At 42.0% G+C, this 24969-nt stretch overlaps 3 protein-coding genes across 3 annotated transcripts; 2 read left to right on the top strand and 1 right to left on the bottom strand.

The window, feature by feature from the left end:
• Positions 1-612: 612 nt before the first annotated feature.
• Positions 613-4327, top strand: LOC135483965 (uncharacterized). The gene is made up of 3 exons (XM_064765038.1): positions 613-631; positions 1805-3473; positions 4258-4327. The coding sequence occupies exons 1-3, from the start codon at positions 613-615 to the stop codon at positions 4325-4327; spliced, it is 1758 nt and encodes a 585-aa protein (XP_064621108.1).
• A 1709-nt stretch (positions 4328-6036) lies between these two features.
• LOC135483567 (GTPase Era, mitochondrial-like) lies at positions 6037-10863 on the bottom strand. Its single transcript, XM_064764541.1, has 11 exons — positions 10549-10863; positions 10167-10283; positions 9641-9768; positions 9236-9313; positions 8906-8952; positions 8606-8667; positions 8136-8248; positions 7306-7866; positions 6851-7000; positions 6536-6613; positions 6037-6279 (listed from the first exon to the last, which is right to left on the bottom strand). The coding sequence occupies exons 1-11, from the start codon at positions 10739-10741 to the stop codon at positions 6157-6159; spliced, it is 1650 nt and encodes a 549-aa protein (XP_064620611.1). The 5' UTR covers positions 10742-10863; the 3' UTR covers positions 6037-6156.
• A 3148-nt stretch (positions 10864-14011) lies between these two features.
• LOC135483568 (T-box transcription factor TBX3-like) lies at positions 14012-24698 on the top strand. The gene is made up of 7 exons (XM_064764542.1): positions 14012-14239; positions 17118-17295; positions 18919-19186; positions 20213-20359; positions 20584-20651; positions 21008-21066; positions 22781-24698. The coding sequence occupies exons 1-7, from the start codon at positions 14083-14085 to the stop codon at positions 23455-23457; spliced, it is 1554 nt and encodes a 517-aa protein (XP_064620612.1). The 5' UTR covers positions 14012-14082; the 3' UTR covers positions 23458-24698.
• The last annotated feature ends 271 nt before the right edge of the window (positions 24699-24969 follow it).

The raw sequence follows: 24969 nt of genomic DNA on the forward strand, positions 1-24969 counted from the left end.
GATGTGACGTGGACACGTGTGTCTAAGAATGTGACACTGGAATCCGAAATGTCGGCAGTGAATTTGATAGTGGGATGTTGTGAGTTGAGATTCGTCACAAAATTGTCCACTTCCTCTCTCGTGCATGCGAAGAGGGCGAAGATGTCATCTATGAAACGTACCCAGACTAGTGGTTGTGTCGGGTGAGTGTAGACGTGACGTTCCTCGAAGTCTGCCATGAAGAGATTAGCAAAGGATGGTGCGACCTTTGTTCCCATGGCCGTTCCTGAGACTTGTAAGTAGTTCTGTTTGTTGAACTGAAAGTTGTTTTGTGACAGTACTAGATCAAGAAGTTTGATTATAGACTGATTGTTAGGGCCGTGTTGTTGGCCTCTGTTCCTCAAATGGCGTGCCACAGCTCTTTTGCCCTCCCATATAGGGATGTTTGTGTAAAGTGATGTGACATCGAGAGTGACCAATAAAGTCCCAGCTGGGATTTCTCCCAGAGCTGTGATCGTTTGTAGGAAATGGGTGGTGTCCTTAATATATGATTTGGTTGTTTTAACCAATGGTTGAAGGAAGTGGTCGGCTAGTTGCGAGATGCGTTCTGTCGGGCAATCATTAGCCGACATTATGGGTCTGCCTGGTGGTGGTAAGACCCCTTTGTGGATTTTTGGAAGTAAGTAAAATTCCGGTGTTTTGGGTTCCACTGGGGCTAGATAGTCAAACATTTTTTGTGTGATTTCCCCTGTTTGCAGCATGTCTTTTAAGAAGGATGTGACATTGGCCGCATGTGAATCAGTGAGATTCTCTGTCGTAGGACGGTAGTGTGTCCGGTTTGACAGTTGGCGTTCAGCTTCCGAAATGTAATCTTGTCTGTTCAAGAGCCCTTGTCTGCGGGTTTGATAACAATCTGTGGCATTGCCTTGAGTTGGGTCAATGCTTCCCTTTCGGCCGACGTAAGGTTGTTGGAGCGGGGTGAATGGAGAGGGATCCGGTCGAAGTGATATTCATTGGTTCTAATGAAAGCCTCTAGATCCGGGGGTCCTGGGGGGTTCCATTTGGATGGTAGTTTGAACTTGCGTTCCAGAGTGTTATCATCCTGGTTTGGGGCTTGGTCTAAGTCAGGGTTATTTTCGTGAAAAAATGCCCTGCGTCGGAGACTGACGTGGAATTTATCCAAGTCCTTAAAGAGTTCTCCGAAGTCAGGTTCGCCCGGTGTGGGGCAAAAATTTAGACCTTTGCTCAGGAGGGTCTCCTGGGCTGAAGTGAGCGAGATGTCTGACAAATTGATAACATACTCAGATGAACCTTTCGGGGTGGATGTTCCCCTGTTATTTAATGTATCACTATTGTTATTTACATTACTGTGTGACAAATCGGAGAGGATTTTCACTTTCTGAAAGCCTTGATGAGAGCTTCTTCTCTTGCCGAAAGCTGTAGCTGGGAGTCCCTTCTGCCCGCCCTGTTTGGTCGAGGGGAGATGGGTCTTGGCCTTGGACGTGGTTGTGCCGTCTGGCGCGATCTTGGTTGTGCTAGCACAACCAAGATCGCACAACCAAGATCGCGCCAGACGGCACAACCACGTCCAAGGCCAAGACCCATCTCCCCTCGACCAAACAGGGCGGGCAGAAGGGACTCCCAGCTACAGCTTTCGGCAAGAGAAGAAGCTCTCATCAAGGCTTTCAGAAAGTGAAAATCCTCTCCGATTTGTCACACAGTAATGTAAATAACAATAGTGATACATTAAATAACAGGGGAACATCCACCCCGAAAGGTTCATCTGAGTATGTTATCAATTTGTCAGACATCTCGCTCACTTCAGCCCAGGAGACCCTCCTGAGCAAAGGTCTAAATTTTTGCCCCACACCGGGCGAACCTGACTTCGGAGAACTCTTTAAGGACTTGGATAAATTCCACGTCAGTCTCCGACGCAGGGCATTTTTTCACGAAAATAACCCTGACTTAGACCAAGCCCCAAACCAGGATGATAACACTCTGGAACGCAAGTTCAAACTACCATCCAAATGGAACCCCCCAGGACCCCCGGATCTAGAGGCTTTCATTAGAACCAATGAATATCACTTCGACCGGATCCCTCTCCATTCACCCCGCTCCAACAACCTTACGTCGGCCGAAAGGGAAGCATTGACCCAACTCAAGGCAATGCCACAGATTGTTATCAAACCCGCAGACAAGGGCTCTGCAGTAGTAATCATGAACAGACAAGATTACATTTCGGAAGCTGAACGCCAACTGTCAAACCGGACACACTACCGTCCTACGACAGAGAATCTCACTGATTCACATGCGGCCAATGTCACATCCTTCTTAAAAGACATGCTGCAAACAGGGGAAATCACACAAAAAATGTTTGACTATCTAGCCCCAGTGGAACCCAAAACACCGGAATTTTACTTACTTCCAAAAATCCACAAAGGGGTCTTACCACCACCAGGCAGACCCATAATGTCGGCTAATGATTGCCCGACAGAACGCATCTCGCAACTAGCCGACCACTTCCTTCAACCATTGGTTAAAACAACCAAATCATATATTAAGGACACCACCCATTTCCTACAAACGATCACAGCTCTGGGAGAAATCCCAGCTGGGACTTTATTGGTCACTCTCGATGTCACATCACTTTACACAAACATCCCTATATGGGAGGGCAAAAGAGCTGTGGCACGCCATTTGAGGAACAGAGGCCAACAACACGGCCCTAACAATCAGTCTATAATCAAACTTCTTGATCTAGTACTGTCACAAAACAACTTTCAGTTCAACAAACAGAACTACTTACAAGTCTCAGGAACGGCCATGGGAACAAAGGTCGCACCATCCTTTGCTAATCTCTTCATGGCAGACTTCGAGGAACGTCACGTCTACACTCACCCGACACAACCACTAGTCTGGGTACGTTTCATAGATGACATCTTCGCCCTCTTCGCATGCACGAGAGAGGAAGTGGACAATTTTGTGACGAATCTCAACTCACAACATCCCACTATCAAATTCACTGCCGACATTTCGGATTCCAGTGTCACATTCTTAGACACACGTGTCCACGTCACATCCACCGGTCAAATCTATACAGACCTGTATACCAAACCCACGGATGCACACAACTATCTTCTATACTCATCAGCTCACATTAGATCATGTCTCAATGGCATACCTTATGGACAATTTCTGAGAATCCGCAGAATTTGTTCAAACTTAGAAGACTTTGAGAAACACGCGCTCGTGATAGCACATCACTTCGAACGCAGAGGTTACCCTAAACCACTCATAGAGACGGCCCTTATACGGGCACATAGGCAAGACCGCCAGTCTCTTCTCAACCCGGATCCTACCATAATAGGTACTCAGGAGGAAGACAAAGCTCCTTTCTACTTTGTCACAACCTTCAACCCGGCGCTAACACAACCAGCAGCCATTTTAAAAGACAACTTGGACATCCTAGCTAGACACAAAACTACTCTACACCTGTATGAGACACCAATCATACATGGTTTCAGAAGACCTAAAAACCTTAGAGACAACCTAGTCCGAGCCAAATTAGGGCCTTCTACGGTTGTAGCGCCAAGCACAACCAAGCCTCCACGCTGGTCCTGTCTTTCACCAAGAACATGCAGATACTGTCCTCGTCTTGACAAGACGGGGCGCATCACTAGCAGGACCACAGGGAAGATATATAACACAAAAATCAAAATTTGTTGTAAAAGCAACAATGTTATTTATTGTATTCAATGTAGACAATGTCACATTCAATATGTAGGCGAGACTAAGCGTACACTACTAGAACGCTTTCAAGGACACTTTTATAGCGTCAACAAAAACATCGCCACTGATGTCATAGGTCATCATTTTAACCTCCCGGACCATCATGGCCTGGAAGACATTATTGTCTCTATCCTTGAGTTCATGCACATCCCACCAGATGGCGCCCAAGCCAAGGCCACCAGACTCTCTAGAGAGTCTTTTTGGATCCACCGTCTGCGCACCATGTCGCCGTTAGGACTCAACATCAAGGACAACACGTCCTGGTAACCACGCTCATACTTTCCTAGCGTTTCTATCATTTATTTCTCCGTATGAGCCTTGGCACACCATCACTCTCGCATCAGCATAAACCAGCCGATGGTGTCTTCTCTTTTATTAAATATCGTTAACCATGCACCACCTAGCAGGGATATCACCCAGAATCCCCGTCCTCAAAACACCCGTACGTCACACCATACCTGAAATAGATACAACACCATATCATTTCAGTCATGAGCACAACAGCCCCAACCCTCCTCATATCCCACTGATAGAGTACAGCTCCCCCATACTACAATAAGGGAACTGGTCCGACCCACATATCGGACACAAAGGGTCAAGCAGGCCACACTACCTGCCGCATTCCGTTTAGTCCATTAGCATAACTGATGAGGTCACCTTTGTACCGAAACCGTTTTCAGAGCACACTTAAACCCTGTTGCTTATTTCCCGCCCTAGAATGACGACAGCATGTCATTCCCGCGCACACCCTACTGCCCGGAATTACTCTTGACAACCACACCAGTCAAGACCGGGACGTCACAACCACCATTGGTGACGCCACAGGGACATCCAACCGACGACGACTCACCAACAGGGTTGAGACGTCAAGACGTAAGGACAATCCAACGATATTTTTTCTGATTTGACGTCCCAGTCAGTCACAACGGTCTTACCATTGGACACAGCAGCATCACAAAACTACGTTTCCAAATTAACCACTAACTTTTCATGGGTTTTTATTTTCGCAGATTACGCAAAGACTAAGTCTTTAATTTTCCTCGACTAGACAATCTCTTTATGTTCCAGGGTAGTCCTTGGAGATTGCGAAACAGTTAAGGACAATGTCACAATCACAATAATGTCCCTGCTACAACTTTCCATGTCTGGCACGGTCTTGCACCACATTTGTAACTTCTTTGAAAGTTATGGAATCCTCTGAATATTGATTTGACCACTTTCAAGAGCACATTAAAGCTGAAGCTCTATATCCTTTGCAAATGGTCTCGATGCTGTCCTTCTGTACCAATGCCCATACTTCGAACAAAGTAGACCATGCCTGTTGTATCTATCAAGAGTGCATATATCCATTGCAAAGGCTCCCGATGCTGTACCAAGTCCCATACTTTGACCCAAGTATGCAATGGCTGTTGTATCTATCAAGAGTGCATATATCCATTGCAAAGGCTCCCGATGCTGTCCTTCTGTACCAAGTCCCATTCTTTGACCCAAGTATACCATGCCTGTTGTATCCATCAAGAGTGCATATATCCATTGCAAAGGGTCCCGATGCTGTCCTTCTGTACCAAGGCCCATACTTTGACCCAAGTATACCATGCCTGTTGTATCTATCAAGAGTGCATATATCCATTGCAAAGGGTCCCGATGCTGTCCTTCTGTACCAAGGCCCATACTTTGACCCAAGTATGCAATGGCTGTTGTATCTATCAAGAGTGCATATATCCATTGCAAAGGGTCCCGATGCTGTCCTTCTGTACCAAGGCCCATACTTTGACCCAAGTATGCAATGGCTGTTGTATCTATCAAGAGTGCATATATCCATTGCAAAGGGTCCCGATGCTGTCCTTCTGTACCAAGTCCCATACCTTGACCCAAGTATACCATGCCTGTTGCATCTATCAAGAGTCCATTGCAAAGGGTCCCGATACTGTCCTTCTGTACCAAGTACATGTACATGTACCATACTTTGACCCAAGTATACTATGATTGACACGACTACCTTCAAGACCTCATTTAAACTGCAGCTTCTATATATTCATATGCTGTCCTTCTGTACGAAGTACCATACTTGGACCCAAGCATACCATGCTTGATATGACTATGTGACTTTGTGATGGTCGACTGTGGATTTTACCATGTTGAAAAAGGAAAAACATTTCGTTCTGACGTGTCTTGGCTAAAGTTGTAAGGACCCACACAGGAGATACCATGCAGGTCTTGGAAATAAAATGACTAAGAAATAGTAAAATCCTATGAAATGTGCTTTATTGTTTCATGAATTTTACAAACGAGACATGACTTGAAAGGGAATCTACATGTAAGCCTTTGAACTGTTCCAGTCACATAATGTGGGCGAGTCTGTAATATTCACATGAATTCCTCCCACTATCACCGTCTCAGTTTGGCCACCAACATAAGAGACAGGTCACATTTGAAAGTGTTCATAAGTGCCTGTTTAGCCTCTGCTGCAACGAGTGCGATATTCCTCCCTCCTCTGCCCATGGTGAAGCGCTGGAAACAGAAATTTATCAATAGTTTTAAACAGATGCTGCATTATCATCCATTTTCAGGTAATCTGTAGATTCAAATGGATGGTGGGACAACCCATTCTTTGGATGGCTCGCCATACATGTCTGTAGGGGGCACCCTGTAACCCCTGATCCCTGCAACCCCTGGGAGTATTCAGAATTCAGACTACAGACTTCAGACTACAGACTTCAGACTTCAGACATAAACACACCAACAACATAATATCAACACAACGTACCATGTGTCTTTCCGATGGACAAATAACATTTACAGCAATACGGAACATAGACCCTTCTTCCACAACCATCTCGAGTTCCTACAATCAGAGAATGAATCAACAATCAATGAATAATAATAACAGTACGCTGCCTTCATTGAAATTCAAACTTACCGGGTTGCACTTCGTAAATAAAATTGGCCTCCAATGACGTCATCCACTGACAGTCTTGTGCATAAAGCATTTTATAATACTGTCCGCATTCTTGTTACATGTATCAGTGAAACTGCTGTCACTAGATTCTTGCAGTGACTCCCTTAATTCATCTATACTCACAAGGTCTAAGTTATAGGGGATGTCATTGGGTAGATGATCGAGGAGTTTCTCCCAAATGCAGTGTCTGATGATGTCAACTGGTGTCTGGTCAGTCACAACACTACTGTGATAAAGCCAGTCACCAGGGGTAGCTTGGTCAAGCAGATAGTCCTGGAATGAGACATGATATAGCATGGCTAGAGAAACTGCACAATACATGTAGACAACACCACATTGAAATACCTATGAGTTTGGATGGAACCAGCTAACAATTTGAAGAGCCATCTTGTTAGCAGTGGATGGTTCAGCTTGCATGTACCTTATTTTTCTGTTGGTACATGTACATGTATGTGGTCTGGTATCAGTCAGTGCATTTTGGATTGGGTATCTTACGTTGAATTGACTTCCGAACTTATGTGCTTTTCTGCTTTTCTGACAGGAATTGGCATTTAGAACATGAGAAATTCGACTCTTACTTTCAGATCCTCCACTCCATCATGTTCAGTTGATGACACCATGAAGACCTGCTTGAACTGATCCCATCCCCGCCTGTCCTTCACATTTTCCTGCGCTCTCTTCAATGCCTGAGCATACTCATCCCAACTCCTAAGCTCCATAGCAGGCATTGCATTCCGACGAGATTTCCCTTCCGGCATGGCAGACACAACTTTCTGTCCTCTGAAGATGCCACCAACATTCCAGAGGTCACTTTTATCACTGCTCTCATCTGAACCACTCACAGTTTCTTGATCATTTAAATCTGAAGTTTCTGTGTGATCACCTTGTTGATCCTCTTTCAATAAGATATTGTCTTTTTCCTCTTCATTTTCATTTTCACTGTCAATGTTTTTCTGAATTCGTCCTTGAGGCATATGTTTCTGCAGTAATTCATTTGTGCTTTCTTCCTCCAGTATTTGTTTGATCCGTTTCTTTGTGGTTGCCTTGGCAACAAAACTGTCCCTTGTACCATCAATAACACCTTCAGTCAGAAGTCTTGTTAGTTGAAGTAATTTGTGCTTAGACTTAAGAAGATCAACCTGGAAATAAGCCAGAAAAAGATTTATTGTAAATGATGTCATTTTGAGGCCAACTATATTGCAAATGAAACATACATGTAGGTCGATACATACTGCAGACCCATACCACACACTAGAAACTGGGTTCTGCTGATTTTTTTTCCAAGGTCTGCATCCAATATTGCAATACAAGACGTCCTGGTTAATTTACATGTACTTCTGCACATATGAATGTAAGGGACCTGAACAATAGTTAAGGGAACACTCAATAATCAAGAATAAAATTATACCTTATTGAGTACAAGAATAGCAGTCTTGTCTTCATGGATGGAAAGAGCTTTAAGAATCTGCTTATCAAGACCAGCGGACACCCATGGCACAGATACATCAACAATAACAGCAACTGGAAAGTCAAAGAAAGACTTTAAAAGCTAAACTCTGACAAGTCAAGTTTTAATACCAAACTGAACTTATGATCAGTATTCAACAAATCATCCTCAACACTAAGGGTGGTTCAGTAGTACTATCAATTGTTCTGGCATCCAAACTATCTGAAGTATAAGATCTCGTAGAGGTGGGCAGTCTTTTTACCATTATTGACTTCCCCCGGAGCCTCATATCACTTGATTGGTTTGACTCATTTCAAACTGAAAATGTCTTTGTGCTTTTTTTGGAAAGACATCACGAAGAGCCTGATCCAAGACTTGATAATAACGTTAAAAAAAAGAAGTGTTTTCCTAGAGGTTACTATCATACTCACTGATATCAGCTTGGTATAGAGAAGAATAAGGATCGCGTATCAAGGAATGCTCCAAATTATGTCTGAAAAATCAGTAGAAGAACATTTCTATCAATGGACTGGTTTCTGCCAATTTAGATCAGTTACCAGATAAGACAATGAGCAGATCAATTGTTACTGGTCGTGGGCATATCTTCTTCAAGTAGTGAACTGAAAGCTTGCCAAGCACAGCACACTGCCCCAGAACTTGCCGGACAATAAACACCAGCTTGGGTGCTACCGTATTATGAATTGCAAGTCAAAATAAAAACAATCACTTACTTCTTTCTTTTACTTGGATGGACCATTCCAGGTGTGTCCAAGAATATCTGAAATGACATCAAGATTGATAAATGAAGAATGGAGAACAGTCATTTTGCAATATATTGCACACACACTCAATCATCTACTTGGAGTACAAAATTCTCCATCTTAACCCTCAACGTTTTGACTGCACTATGCAGTTTCAGACTTCTTCAAAATGGGGATTCTCTTGTTACAACCTCAGTGTATGAGTGGGATGACTGCAGGAGACCACAAGTTACGAAATATCTATGTGACAGTTTGGCAAATGTATTTTCCTGATAGTACTAGTAAAATGCTGATACTTACAATCTGCTTATTCATCTCTGTTAAGACGACATTGATTCTAGATCGTGTTGTGTGAACCTTGCTTGAGACTGAGGAGACCTGGAAAGAATCGTGAACACTTCAACTGAAAGATTCATAAAAACAACGCAGAATATAAAACTAAGTGTATTTTGATTTTAGGCCGATCATTCACACCAAAATCTTCCTGCTCCCAAATTACATCACAATGACCAGATTGCCATGACCTATCATACCCAAACAGTATTTGTAAAGACTTTAATTATAACAATGACAAAGACTGGTCAAGAAGAATCACTTTAGCCAGGTGTAATTGGAACAATTCTGAGGCATCACTTCACACATCATCAGCTACATAGCCCTACGGATCACAAAGAATGCATGTCATACTTATTCCCGGAAACTTACCCTCCATCCGAGTAAAGCGTTGGTTAAAGTTGATTTGCCAGCATTCGGCGCTCCAACTATGGCCACCTTTAAAGACTGCGCATCCTGCGGTTGATCAGGATCCTTCAACAGGCGCATGTGATGATCCTCTGAAATACAAAACAAATGTTACGGATTGAATTTGAAGTCAGAATATTCTAAACTTGCCTTGCATTTGCAAGCACTTTCATACTGTATTATCCAAATTACTGCATGAAGTTACCAGCCAAATATGGGTTGAGACAGTGAAGACCCTACGATCTGCAGAAATTTCTTTTCGAAATTTTCTTGGGATAAGGCTAAAGATTTCTACAGTACTGTTAGAATAAAGGATCCGGACGTTAGAAGGCAAATTCAGGACTTATTTTATCAATTATGACTTTGGTGTGTATAATTTTGTGAAGCAGTGTTAGAATAAAGGATCCGGACGTTAGAAGGCAAATTCAGGACTTATTACGTTTGTAACCTGTGCAAATACAACAGTACATAACTGTAAACTAGATCTCACCTAAGGTTCTATGCATTGTCTTCAAAGTAGAAATGCTCTGGTCTTTTACAGTTTCTGTCCCCAAATCACCACTGGTGGAAGCAGTTGAGTAAGGTTGATAACTCTGACATATCTGGCCTGAAATAGGAGAAAATGTATAAGAAAACAGTCAGTCCAATTTTCTTATTCTTACAACTACCTAAACAATGTTAACTCGACCCCGAGCCGCACTTTGCACGACCCCTCCCAACCAAGCAGTCTGTCCGTCTTGCTTGAGTTGACACGTCAATGTACGGTAACGTAACGGTATCCCAAGCCACTAGTAGTAGTAAGCATATAGCCATAGACATCAGTGGACTATGTCTATAGTGGCATGCTAGCATTGCAAGTCCATCATACTCACCACCAGTTATCATCCGAGTCAAACCCTTGCGTCCAAGCACATTAGGCGTTACAGAAAATGAAAGGTGACGGTGATTGCAAAATACGGACACGGAAGATGCATTTCCATGACCATGTTGCAAGTTCTGACAAAAGGACGATTTCAACGGAATTTTCATGAATCCAGAGAGTTTTGACATATATTTAGAGTACATAATTATCTGATAATGAGTTTTTCCTTCAGTTCAAAAGGATTTAAGACTAAAATGTCCATCAATTAAGGAATTAGAGACACTTTTTTGAAGAAAATATGCCAAAATTTTCTTTTCATGGTTGCAGCCATATTGGAATATTATTACCTCCAAAAAGAGAAGCGTAGTGACATCCTCTTTTCGTAGATGGCGCCACTAATTACTACAGTGTGTTTCACAAAATATGACCCGTTTCTTGGCCTCATAAAAAGAAGCAAACACCAGACGAAAATTTCAGAGACAGTGGCTATTAGCTGACTAGGGGATAACATCCACAAACATCAAAACTAAACAAAAAACTGGCTGATGGCAATCTTATGGAAAAGAGAGGTGCCGAGTCGACTCACAGCGCAGTCCATTTCGTCATTCTAATCATTTTGTCTCATGATGAGGGGAGACCTGTCCACTGCGTCCGAGTGTAGTGCCGAGCCCATAATGTCACAAAAACAATATGGTCAAACAAATAACATCTTTGACGTCTGCAGTAAATTACCGTATTGGAGACATATTCTGTACAATTGATCTGAATGACCGTGTATCGCCGTTCAAACAAGTGACTTATGAACGATCAGAAATAATGAGAGAACAACATAGGGTTTCGTATCTGACCACTTCAAAACGCCGGCTTCGGTCGGATGCAACTGAAGCAGACCAACCAGAATTCTACAACTAAACCCACTTAATAACAATTGTTTTTAGGGCTTATGATTTCCTTCATTCGTCAAGTGTATCAAGTTGATTGGACCTGACTTAATCAAATATGTAAGGTCACATTTGTTGTTTTGGCACTGCGACTGAAATGTGATTTAATATGGCTAAATGGCAATGTTACCTCTTCATAACTCCTTACAAGTTTTTATAACAATCATCCCATAATCTTATCACGGGCATCATGTTGACCGGGAAGGCGCCGATGGGGGAAACGACACGCCCCGATGAAAAGGTGCGACGATGCTGTTTTAAAGAATCCACATTCGGTAGCAATATGAAGCTGACGAATTCTTATCAGTTTCGTTACATTTTAACCCGACCCGTCCATTACCTACTGGTACATGCAAAAACATGCTGCAAACTCCGCCAGGAGACTAATTCTGTTACGGACCTAAATAGACGGTGTATTAATTCCGTACTTCATTTTTCGATTCTATTGTCTTTTCGTGGTGTAACGCATATGTAACTTCTTCAAAAGCATCGTCTTATTTCTTCACCAGGCAATGAGTTGTGAGGAAGTCAGGGGAGAAAGCCGCCAAAAGAGGAAACGATTGGCACACCCCGGTATCGTCAACTTAGGGATGAAAACAAATACTGATATTACACGTCGGCTGCTTGGCCATTCTCTTAGTCTCAAAAGACCGCGTTGATCAAGAAAGATGTATACATATATCAACATCAAATCAATCGTCAATGATTCGTACAACTTCACTATGGCGATGAGAATATGTCTCTTTGAAAACTGAGGACAACAGGAACAATCTGCGGTCTTCGAATACGACAACAGAATTCTTCGCGACGAGTGCACCCTGACCAAGGACCGGCGGCTGGGCGGGACTAATCTTTCATCACCGCGCACACTCGCATAATAGGCTGGCTCCATCACTTCATGGTCCATTGAGGAATCACGAGCCCCATCCCCCAGCATTAATTATGTGATGTTGTTGTCGCCCAGTGCACCAACCAAGGCGGGTGGTTGCGCGCGAACCAACCTGTCAAGCGCCGGAGCCTGCTGAGGCGCCCGCGGTTTTCACACGTCTTCCTCCATCCCGCAGTGATGGTGTCTCGCTCGCCGTCTCGCGGGTGCTTAACTTATAAAAACAAGCATTTACAACCAATATGACTCTAAATGGATCCCTTTTGTCAAGACAAGGCCTCCTGAAGTTTTTGCTTTGATGGGATTATTAGTTAAGTGTCACCTTCTTGATGTCTGCTCAAAAAACAACACGGTTCCTTCTGCTGCTTGGCGATTGGAACCACATTTACTACAGAACAAACTTAATTAGGCGTGCGTATATGACCACATCAGATTTTGAATCTTTTTTACGTCTTTACGCCTTTCAGTGCCCATCCATCTCTTGTTCCTACTCTTGCCTGGCTTTTAATTGGTAGACATATATATGAAATAAACAAAATCGAAACTTCCTTGTTGATCACCGGAGTTGATGCATCTTGATGGAATCTTCATCAGAGACTCTTCCGAAGACATTCCTGATTGTAAACGACAGTCTGAACAACGAAATGTTGATTGAACAAGTCCTCAATATTGTCCTTGTTGCTCGAGGACACTATAATATTATGAAGTTCTCTTTGCTTTTTTAGGATTTCACAACCGCCCATATAGTTTTCAGATAGTCATAAAACCCATCGCGTGGTTGATATGTTAAGTCAGATGTGGTTGGCTGTACAGGGCAAGATATGGTTATCTTGTGACGATTCACTTTTTACTACATTGTTTGAACTATCAAATATACCATCAATCTGGAGCAGTATAGTTCTATACACCTTTCCAGAAATGGGGCGCTGAGTGTCCGAAATAGTGATGTCATAAGAGGAAACCAGGCCTTGTGGTGGAGGGACAAAGGAGATAGTCATGATTGACCAACACACTTGAATGCCTTTAATGACGGACAAGGGGGGAAAGAGTCAGTTCCAATGCAAGCCACCAATTTTGGGAAGCATGTTTAGATCCGGGCAAATACCGACTGCCTGAAATTAGTTGTGTAAGTGCAATATGGTTGTCCCTTCTCCTTGGTCTTAAAAACGAATGTCTTGCGTTTGGAAATTTTTCACCCAGATTGGTAAATTGTTCTCGATTTGTTTGAAAGTGTGAAAAAGTCAATCCGACCTGTCTCCCGAGCACCGCAAGATTCCTTTGCTGGAATATTGTTTATTTGTTATTCTCTGCATGTCCTATATTGTGAAGCAATCAGGTTGACTTGCACTTCTTACAAAGACCTTTTGGGTTTAACGCGCCCTCAACAGGGGGCGGCGGTCCGTAGGGGACAACACAAAAGTGATGGACTGTACAGCATGGTGTTGTCCCCTTATTTTGTCGTTTTGTTTAGTTTGTTTAGCATTGTGTTGCCCAGCACGGGGGCGTGGTGATGAACGTCGCGCCGTCCTCTACGACGAATTGCCGTCACAACCAACCAATCACGGACAGCCTTAAGAAAACGCAGTGGCATTTTGCCTTAAAAGCGTGAGAGAAGTAATGGCGTATTAATTGAGTTCAGATCTCAGTTGACTCACTAACTTACTTCGGAGTAAAGTCAATTTTAAAAGTGACCAAATTCGTGGTTTTGCTTTCTTAAATGCTTGCTTTACAAGGTTCGTCCAGTATGTACGAAGATCAGTTTTTGGGGCAACGGGCCCGTTCGTTTCCCCTCAGTCATGGAATAATGTCGGCTGCCCACCAGACGTTCCCTTTCACCGGATTCCCAGCTGTCACACATGATCCACTAGGCATAGGTAAGTCGGAAGATTCTTTTTCCGTGTCAATTCATTGACACAATTAGTTAGTACTCTAAAGTATGTATCAGAGAGTTGCTCAATCAGCGCTAGAGACTAACGCCATCATTAGCTCAACTAAACCTTATCTCCTTCAATAATTTCATTTACAAGAGTAGCGTTACGACTAACGCAACGTTAATGCAAACGTTGGTTAAGCGACCATGAAGCTTCGAGCACCCAGGCCCAGATTCAAAGGGCATTTCTGCTGAAAAAAGGGAGATTAAAAGTTACCTGCAAGGTTTATAAAATACTGGGAACACAAATTGTGTCTTGCCGTTTTGCAAGTGCGAAACAATATTACTTTTTAGCTTGAACTCTAGGCCATATTTTATTAGTCAACGACAGTCTGTGATTCCACCAGCCTAATGTTAGGTCTTTTCCTTAACCCGGTTCCTTCAATGGTCGAGTATCTCATCACCACCATAATTTCTTAAACATCAGATTTTGAGGAAAAATTGTTAGGCAGAATATATTTTGACTAGTTTGTGTCTTTTTGGTCTATCAAATGGATAAACGACTTGCTCTTTACATGAAGGTACTAACTAAAAACGTCCTTGCTCTTTGGAAACCTTTACTATGTTATATAAGCAAGTGCTCTTCCAAACCTGCATGCTACAACAAGTACCAATTGGATTTTGAATTTGTCAACTTTAAACAACATTGTTGGGCCTTTGACTATTATTGACGAACTTGCATTTTCAAAAGGCCCTTGACTGCATATAAGAGAGAAAATGTTTGAAGATCTCTTGTCTGTGTATCTGAAATAAAACAGATGGTCACCAGCGTTCAAGTTCTGATGTTTCCTTCAAAATAACTCCAGTGGTTGGTTATAAAAGGAAAAGTCCAGTCATTTTATTTTAGTTTCAACCTATCGCTATCTATTTTATATACGCCAACATTATGATCCAATTAAATGTCCTTCTATTATAACTTTCATCAATTTTAATTTAAGATTTATAACATTCATCCAAATTTAAATCAATATACCATACATTCCTGCTATTATTCTAAGAAAACTGACGTGATGTATTCAAAACTCGTAATTATTCGTAATTATTCAAGAATACAAAAATGTACTAAAAAAACTAGATAAATAAAATAATGTTATACTTGTTGATTTTGTAGGCAATAATGCAGTCTACGTCCTCTATTTTGATTCGCATCGCACAGTTTAATTAGCTCTACATTTATGTAGTCATTTGATTATCTTTGAGATTCATTTAAAGCAGTAAAAGTAATGTAATAATAATAATTTGAATTTATTATCAATAGTAAAATAATAATTTGAATTTATTATCAATATAGTAAATATATTATTATCATTTTCATCAGTCATTTAAAAATCTTTGACATTCATTATCAGCAGTCATGATGTTCAAATTTACCGTCTTTGAAATATATTATCAATGGTCAATCAAGGCAAGGAAAATCAACAATTGTGTGACAGAAGCGTTTACTAAATGGCTTAGTTATCAAATTACTAAGCCTTGTAATGTACATGTACATACATTAATTGCACAATCAAATTTGAAATTCGCACCTCTTTCCGAATTGATTTCTTCTGGTCACTTTAACATATCTGTTGTCTAAAATTAAATTAGCCTCAATATTGTGATTGGAGGGGTTTTAAGGAAAACCATGTGTTTAAGCAGGCGATCAAAATGACCAATAAGTGACCCCTGTTTTCCAAATATGCCCTAGAGTTTAACAGGGGGCAAAAGGAGATTCGTCAAGGCGAGTGAGTATGGTTTATAAACTTAAAGCGAATTTGATTAATCTAAGTTTTCAGTTTAAGATCTGTCTAGCGAACAGTTGAAATGTTATGCCTCGTTACTGGTAGGATCTGTCCCAGCCGTCAGTAAAGACCTCCCTAAACTCTCTAGCTTCGAGTTAATCCTTTCGATTCTGTTCCCAAGGGCCCTTCATGCCAAACGTTGACGCAAAGCTATTGCTGGTTAATACCAAGGATAAACCGTGTACAAAAAGACCGGGCGCTGAGCACTGCTGGTTTGACTAAAATAATTTGGTAGTTTTCGATTGAAGTGGGTGCAAAATTCTCCACCATCTGTGGAAATGAAGTGAAGTGCGTTTTAAATCCACTTTTAGCATATAAACCTCCAAGTTGACCAAAGTGAAGACTTCTACACTAGGTGGCCTTGTCAACTTGGGATCATGACTTACGTCATTCGAGTGCTGTTATAGCTCGTTTCAACAATTAATAAATCCTACATTAGCATGATTGAGAAATCTTGAACGAGGGTCATAATCGATATAAGCTGAGATGAAATCGTTCAAACTTGTTGTTAAATCCTTTAGAGTTCTCCACCCCCTTTAGCAAAGACATTAGTCTTGCAGGTGGTTCTCAAGTAGTGCACCACCCCTTTTAATGCCGAGTGTATACTGTTGGTTTAGATTTATTCTTGGCGAACAGCAGATTCCTCTTAAGGAATCGGTTAGGAAAGCGCATTAATTTAGCACTATTAGGTTGAGTGGTGAACTATTGTAAACTCAGATTAACAGGTAGAGAAATTAACATCCCTGCAACGCGCAACATGGATTGTCCGACGCGACGGCTTGTCCCATCATCTTGACCAATCAAGATGTCCCCTCCCAAATTTGTCCGTCGAACATAGGAAATTTAAGTGTCAAAACGACAGTTTTGACGGGAAAAAGTTCCCGCAAAAGCGCGCATATGGGCGCGCATAAAAGTTTTGTCATCATTTCTGAAAAAGCTGATTCAGCTGATTGAGAGGAGGGGCACTGATGACTGGTATCGGAATTAACAACTGATCACTTATATTGATAATTAACGATTCTGATGTGATTGTTCTTGCAGCGCAAGGCCAGCAGTTCGGACCGTACGCTCACATGGGTATGTCCGATCACAAGCGGCTGCTGCCACATCATCAACAGGAGGACACCAACAAGAACATCAAAATCAAGCTGGAGAACAGGGACCTTTGGCAGAAGTTCCACTCCTTGGGAACAGAGATGATTATCACAAAGACTGGAAGGTAGGGGTCTCTGACAATATATACAGGTAGTTTAGTGATGACCTTCTTCGAAATTTACCGCACATCAGTAACTTAACCCGACAATTTTTATAAGCATTTCTTGGTTTTCTTTAAACGAAACAAACCGGTCTTCTTCCCGTCTTCCTGAACATCATGCATGCAACATTTGGTTTTCGTCTACATCTGCTGTGTATTGCACAGTGCATTAATTTTCCAAAGAAGCTAAAGAGCGAAAACAACTTTAGTAATAATTGGTGTGAGATGCAAACAACTCCTGCCTTGATCGCTGATAAATTGTCACAAACATGTCTTGTCCCGGGTGAGAAAACTTTCTCTTGTTCCGCAAACATCATAGGGCGCCAACCAATAGACATCAGCGCCTACACGGATCGCTGGCCATTTTCATAAAAACCAACAAGCAGAAAATTGAGTTGGTTAACTCTGGATAATCAGTGGTCGAATCTCTCCACTTTTGTGGCCATTCGATTTTTACGTTCAATGGAATGCCATTCACTCTGTTCTGACGCCCGTTCAGATTTTCAATTGGCGACAGATAGTGCACTTGTCTTTAGTGTAAGAGAATAATTTGACGTTTAGATATTTTAAACAGAAAATCAAGTTCATTGCAAGGGTTCCCAGTATGTCTATACATTTTCAACCGGCTGTTGGCCGCGACCGGCATAATTCGCCATATAAAACGGAGATTGCGCGCGCTAATATTCTGTTTATGTATAAGCGCAGCTAAAAGTTATCGTCTTTCATCATGCATTAACTTGGTGCCTTTAAAAGTTGGATTTGAGAATTTCCTCGGTTTCTAACCCAAGAATACATTTTCAGTTTAGAAGTTAAATTGATCACGTTTCACCATGGCGCGTTTACGATTTCGCGCGCCAGAAGTCTTGGCCGACGATTCGCTGACTGACCACGCCAAAATGAAGTCGACAGTTCGCAATGGTGATAACAATGCTAGTATTAACGTTTTGAATATGTTCTAAACGCACCGCCAAAGTTAAATTTTAAATCCATTGTTTAAATAGCCTTTCTTGTGAGCCGATTTCTGACTTTACGGTACCCTGTTTCTTGTCATGGTCTGAGGTGGCGGTGCCCGACTGGCGAAGCTTCTTAACAAACCACAATAACATGAGTAGAGGACAAAAGCGTTGTCGTACCTCCCGACACCGCGTCACACCCGCCATGCTTCCTCTATTTGGCAGATGTCACCTAAAATCTAGAATTAATTCATTGAATTGTAACGATTAATTTAAGGGTATTGTTTTCTGTGACATTCATACCGCCGATAGAGCGGGTCTCATCCAAAATTATGCGGGCTGGTCAAAGGAGATTACCTGCAGGCCTCCAACAAAATTTCATTTTGAATCCGAATTCGAATTTAAATTTTTTTAGTGGCAAGTGTTTTTAGAGTGAAAGTTTTCAGATCAGGAAAAGCTCTGTTACTTATTCACATTAGCCAATGCAACGGGCACAACCGTGCTGGTCCGCTGTGCGTCTCCTGGTGTTCACGGTGACGCATCATTGCAGCTTGCCAAGGACGCTCAACATGTACTACTTTCCAAAGCGATATATTGTAACATAAAATAAACTTTCACATTTGATTCTTTTCAGACGCATGTTTCCAACGTTTAAGACCAATCTGGAAGGCCTTGACCCTCACGCCAAGTACATCCTTCTGATGGACATCATCCCGACGGACGACTGTCGCTACAAGTATCATAACTCTGAATGGGTGGTGACGGGTAAGGCGGAACCCCACATGCCGGGACGACTCTACATTCACCCTGATTCTCCAGCCTCCGGTGCGCACTGGATGAAGCAGACGGTCGTGTTCCAGAAGTTGAAACTGACGAATAATAATTTGGACCAGAATGGACACGTAAGTTTTCCCTTTCCAAAAAGCAATTTTTCAAGGAACGAAACAACTGATTGTGCATGCACTGGTATTTTCATAAAGTGGATGATCTTTATTAAATCAACTATTTGCGGCAAGATTGCGGACAAGTATGTCAAATTGTGTCCGCATCTTATGAGCGTTCCCGCGTGGGCCATAATTTTCATCACTTATTCACTAGTATCCTGCCATATTGGTTCACCCATCTTAATCACCAAGTCAGAGAAAGAAAAGGCGCCAACTATTGACATTCACCCAGGAATTAGTTACATCACTTGAAGAATTGACGTTGTAAAGCTACCACAACATTTGTAAATTTTTAACAAGATTCGCCGGGTCCTTTTTGGCGTCGCGTCAATACTCACAAATCTGTCTATAGTCCTTATTCACTCCGTCGCGTTAATGAGTCTAAACATTGTGGAGTGACTGCCAACCTTTTTTGTTTGCGCCGATGTTGTTACAGTGTTGGATATCAACACCACGAGAATTGAAATAACATTTCCTCTTCTGGTCAAAAAATAAATCAATAACAACAAATCATTTAATCCAATTGGCCATTCTTTGATGATATGACACCAGGCGTAGAATTCACGACCAACAGAGACAGGTTGGGCACTTTCTATTGGCGCGTCCCCGGAGGCAGACGGCAGTGATTTTGTCAACAAAGCATGTTATTTTTCCACTGAACTGCTCTAAAAACACCTCCATCTGTATTCAAGACATACTTCTTCGGCTGCTTATTAATTTAATCAAGTTTCAATTGGTTTAACTACATGTTGAGTTGGTATAAGAATCATTAGGATAATATTGGAAACATATGTTTTGGTGAGTTGCAGTGAAATAATCCAGTACGTCTGACAATCTGACAACAATTAAAATGCTGTAAATCAACATATTTCAGTGCGAAATTACTGAAATAGGCGTTTGAAGCCTGACAGCCGCAAGGTTTCTTATGTAGTTTCGGCCGCGAGGTCAGTCGATATGTTTCTAATTGTGAAATTCTTTTTCCAGATTATCCTGAATTCGATGCACAAATACCAGCCGCGCGTGCACGTTGTACAGGCAGACGACATCTTCTCGATGAGATGGAAATCCTTCAATACATACGCGTTTGATGAGACGTCCTTCATTGCCGTTACAGCTTATCAGAATGAACAGGTATGTCGATACACTCTTCTCTCTGAATGTCCATATCTTGTTTCATTGCTGCAGCCAATTTAAACGAAAGGCATTAAACTAGAAAGTAAATAAGATAGTGATACAGAAATGGTGTATTGGTTGTGTCACCAAACACCGCAAGAAAGGGACTCGGCGAAATGATAACTCCACTCGAGTAGTGTTGGTTCAGACAGAGTCTTTCAAATAAAACAATTGTTTTGCAGATCACACAGCTTAAGATCGACCACAACCCATTCGCGAAGGGTTTCCGTGACAATGGCATGGGCAGGAGGTGAGTTGTGCATCTATATTCGTCGTCTTGTGTTTTGACCGATGGAGGGAACAACCACCGAAATGCTTGGCCTAGACTTGCAATTAAAAAAACTCGTTTCTGGTTAATAACAGGACGGGGCTACCGGTCATCGCAGTAACATCCAGAACAAGATGACGAAGACATTCCAGCTGGACGTTTGGCAGTAACCCAGGTGAAGATCAACTGTTGCGTTCGGACGCGCCATCGATCCTTCACGCGTTTCATGCCAGCTTTGAATCTGTGGCGAAATGTTGGCCACTTTGATGAAATTAAATCATAGCTTCTCATAACGGAAGTGAGCAATTAATATCTTGTTCTTTTTAATTTTTTTGTAGGGACAATCGATTACAGTACAAGCGAGGGTTGGAATCTTCGGACTCTGACACTGAAAAAGGTAAGAAACTTTCAATATAAATTCCCCGACAATCTGAATAAAAGGTACCCGGTAGCTGACTCTTCTTTGCTGAAAATGATTTCCGTATTTCGTGTAACAAATGTTTGGCCTTTTGAGCGCCATAGAGAAGCATGCAGACGATAGCCACATTGATTGCCGAAAATGTCGTCTTCTCGAAAATTGAATAGCCAAAATTAGAATCCGTGCCCCCAACAGTATGTTTCCGTCCTCACAGGCAACCAGGAGACATGTAGTAATAAAACATGACCTTTTATTGGAGTCAAATTGTCGGCCATGATAGGGCTGGCGCGGGTAATGGTGCACGCTCTGCTAACCCTCGGGACTGGCGTTCCCCGTCTGTCTCTTGTTTCCCTTATCAAGATGACATTGTCTCCAGACCCCGATACCAACATGAATGCAGCAGTGTCTGTTGCATTGTTTATTCGGCGACGTTTTTCATTAATCTTCCCCTTGTCTTCAGATGCCTGTTTAATGTTCAATTTGTATATAAAGCCATTTAAAAACCGGAAGTATAGTTCCTGTAAGGGATACGACATTGACATTTGAAAAGTTAAATTCCGGCGGACACGTGGATTTCAGTATACAGAATTGATATTGATCGTCTACATAAAAAGTCCGCACCACTTGACTATTTTCCCAAATCCATAATATATCAATACCGACAGACCTCTACATGCCCTACGACCTTATGTCAACGTTACTTTCGAAATATATGGCAAAATAATCATCCCAATTCACCTGCCATGCAGTCGGCATGCGGGTTTGTTGATATTGCGCTCCTCTGCCGCAACATAAATCCCTATGTTTTCTTTGAGTTCATGGTCACACCCACTCACGCAATAAACCGAGAGGACAGATGGCACAAAATTCCGTCTTGTGGTTGAAAGATTGGGATTAGCTCACTTTCGCGTAAGAATTTAAAACACGGTTTTCTCTTCATCTGTCCCAGTGAATATCGAAATAATTGGTTATAAAACGCCATTTAAGTTTATGGTATGGGGGTCAAAATTAATTTAAACTTAATCCTTCTGTCTGTATGGCATGGCTATTATCATAGGCCTAGACTCCTGGGAATGTTGACGTTTATTGTCAAGGGATTGTCCCAAGGACTCAAGATGTGAGACTGATAAGGTTGTTCCTTACTACGGGGCACTGTAATGTTATGGTGTAAGTCCCCGAATGCACTCATGAACCGCACGAAATCTTATAATCAGTGAGATATCTGATATGATTTCGCTTTGAACCTGACCGAAACAGGTGCCAGTTGTCTTCATGCAGATTTGTCATGGTCTTTCCGCTGGACGGAACACACCACACGATCTGTGCGACTTAACTTCCCTTTAACGTCCCCAAAAGCATTTCGTGTTTTCGTGTCGCAATACGTCTCCAACATACCAAATACCTTTGTGAATAAATGTTTGTAAACGCTAACCAACGCTTTGATGGGCCTAATCCGTCTTCAATAGATAGGTTGAGATAACTTTACATCGCATTGGTCAAAGCCTCCAAACTACCACGTATCATTATAATTGGTGCGTTTTAAAGTGCGTGTACGATAACCTTAGCAATCGCATCCTCACTGTTGTAGTGTACGTTTCAGCTGAAATGAACGTGAAAACAGCACATCATTGCTTAAAATCTCATTCGTTTTATTGCGTAAAGGTTGATATTCTACTTCTTTCTTTCGTTACAGATATCCCAGAGAAGAAGAAAATCAAGTCTGACGACGAAGATCAAATCGACGGGCATATCACATCGACCACCTGCAATGTGGGGACAACAGAATCAACTCTAGTCAAGAACGAAACTACCGCCACAAGCAGCCGGGACGTCACTGTCAGCCCGAAGCCTGCTTCTATCATCTCCGCAGACGAAATGCCCTCTTGCCAGATCATTGGAAAGTCGAGTACGTCAATAACCCATCCGTTAAAACGACCACCGGGTGCCCAGCCGCTGCAGATCTCCTCACCGTGTCAGTATTTACCGCAAGCGTCGTGCAACTACTTTCAGAGCTCTGGTTTTCCCCTGCGGTCCGATCAGGTTTATTATCCGCATCATGGTATCAATACGTCGAGCTCATGCGGGATGTCAAGCAGCAGCTTTCTGCCCTCTGCCACAACAGCCAGTCTTCTGCAGCCCGTCAGCTCCAGCATGAAGCTCCCAACTTGCCAGTTAGCCGCCCAAAGTAACTCTTGTGCCATGTCGCAAACAACGCACGCGAACACGGTCTCCACGTACGGCAGTCTGAGTTCAGTGTCGCATCCTCCCCAAGGTTCCGCTCTCTCGTCTTGTACCTACGTGCAGCCAAATCAACATTATCCAGTCATGGGCATCAGCCACAATTCACATTTCGCAGGATCTCTCGTTTAGAGTACAAGTTTATGTTTACGTCAAACGTTACACGTCAGCGGACGCTGTCTCTTTCAATGGATGACCAAGACATTTCATTAGACTGATATCAGCCGACACACAGCGGCGGAGTTTTGCCTGTATCTCATTACCATTTACATTATAAACTTACGCTTTGAAAACGTAAAACGTGAGTCAAAACGTAAGCATGCAAAACTGCACTGCCTATGTTGTGATATCTTCCGAAAAATAGAGATCACGACTCCTTATTCATTTTTTGATGCTTCACTTAAAGGTTCAAATATTCGCATTTTTGCGGGCTGTGAAAATGCACCCAACTACTTTTTGTTCCTTCAACATAAGGCTAAGCTGACTCTTCTTAGCTGAGCACAAGGACCGTATTGTTGTAATGGGATGACAAACCAAACCATCCTTATCATTGCTGTGTTGCACAGAAAGAGATTCCGTTTCCGCCAAATCGATCGTTTGAGGACAAAGTCACAACCAGAGTGCAGAGTCAAGTTCACCTTCACATCCACTTTTACTTGTGAATACAAGTGATGTTACGGATCTATAGTACCATATAGTACCATATAGTACTATAGTAGTTAATAAAGACAAGTCTTTATCTATTCTTGATCGCACCTGTAAATCATAGTCCAATGTTTCGTATCAATGTGACGTACGGAATAAAGTAAAGGGAAGTTACCCCCAACCAAACAATTGAATAAGGTTGTCTTTTTGCTTAGATATGGTTGTCTGTATATTAGTAGGGATTTAACATGTATATTCAACGATGGTGCTATGATGTAGCTTAGACGAATTGTATATAAACACTGAACAAAAATATTACTGTTAATATATTTTGCATTTATCATATTGAGATGTCTCAATTAAATGGAAAACTGAATGCGAAATACTATTGTAAATAGAAATAGGCATAAAATAATATCCAATCAAACGTCGTTTTAGACCATCTTATGGTCTTGTTTAGATTTTGATGTTTGGTGAAGTCTTTTTACACCCCGGTATTGCCACCTACTGGAGAAAAATGTAGATTTGTAATGACCATTGCCTCGGCAGGAAACACGACCCGCCTATGGTTTTCATCAAAGTGAATTATCTCTACGCATCCTTTTTTATGTGCAGAGAATAAAATTATCATCATTATTTCGTTTAACGGGGACACTGGGCCTTTAAGTGACACGGACCTTCAAATTATCTGATGCCAAACACTGTGATCAATTACAAATAATAAGATGATACATATGGTAGCATGGAGGGATGGGGGGGGGGGGGGGGCGATGGTTGGACGCCAGGAGGTGTGTCACTTCTGTTGTTTATTTTGTCTCAATTGTAAATACTGTATTGTGCAACGGGCTCAGCATATGCACAATGTGGTCAAGATGTATGGCATTTATCATGAAATTGATACTCACAATCTATGTGGTTATATGGGCTGTATAAATCCATTTTTAAAAATTTGTCAGTAATAAATATTGTTATGATAAAAAACAATCGGTGCCTGGTTTC

The sequence above is a fragment of the Lineus longissimus genome, chromosome 2 (genome assembly GCF_910592395.1).
Source record: "Lineus longissimus chromosome 2, tnLinLong1.2, whole genome shotgun sequence".
Classification (NCBI taxonomy): Eukaryota; Metazoa; Nemertea; class Pilidiophora; order Heteronemertea; family Lineidae; genus Lineus; species Lineus longissimus.

Bases quoted from the DNA above. Each gene is read 5' to 3' on its own strand.
- LOC135483965 (XM_064765038.1), top strand. The intron at 3,474-4,257 runs GTATGAGACACC...ATATCATTTCAG, and splicing joins CACAAAACTACTCTACACCT to TCATGAGCACAACAGCCCCA.
- LOC135483567 (XM_064764541.1), bottom strand. From the start codon at position 10,741: ATGTACTCTAAATATATGTCAAAACTCTCTGGATTCATGAAAATTCCG. The intron at 8,953-9,235 runs GTAAGTATCAGC...ATGTCATTTCAG, and splicing joins CAGAGATGAATAAGCAGATT to ATATTCTTGGACACACCTGG. The intron at 7,867-8,135 runs GTATAATTTTAT...GCTTATTTCCAG, and splicing joins CTATTCTTGTACTCAATAAG to GTTGATCTTCTTAAGTCTAA.
- LOC135483568 (XM_064764542.1), top strand. From the start codon at position 14,083: ATGCTTGCTTTACAAGGTTCGTCCAGTATGTACGAAGATCAGTTTTTG. The intron at 17,296-18,918 runs GTAGGGGTCTCT...GATTCTTTTCAG, and splicing joins ATTATCACAAAGACTGGAAG to ACGCATGTTTCCAACGTTTA. The intron at 21,067-22,780 runs GTAAGAAACTTT...CTTTCGTTACAG, and splicing joins GGACTCTGACACTGAAAAAG to ATATCCCAGAGAAGAAGAAA.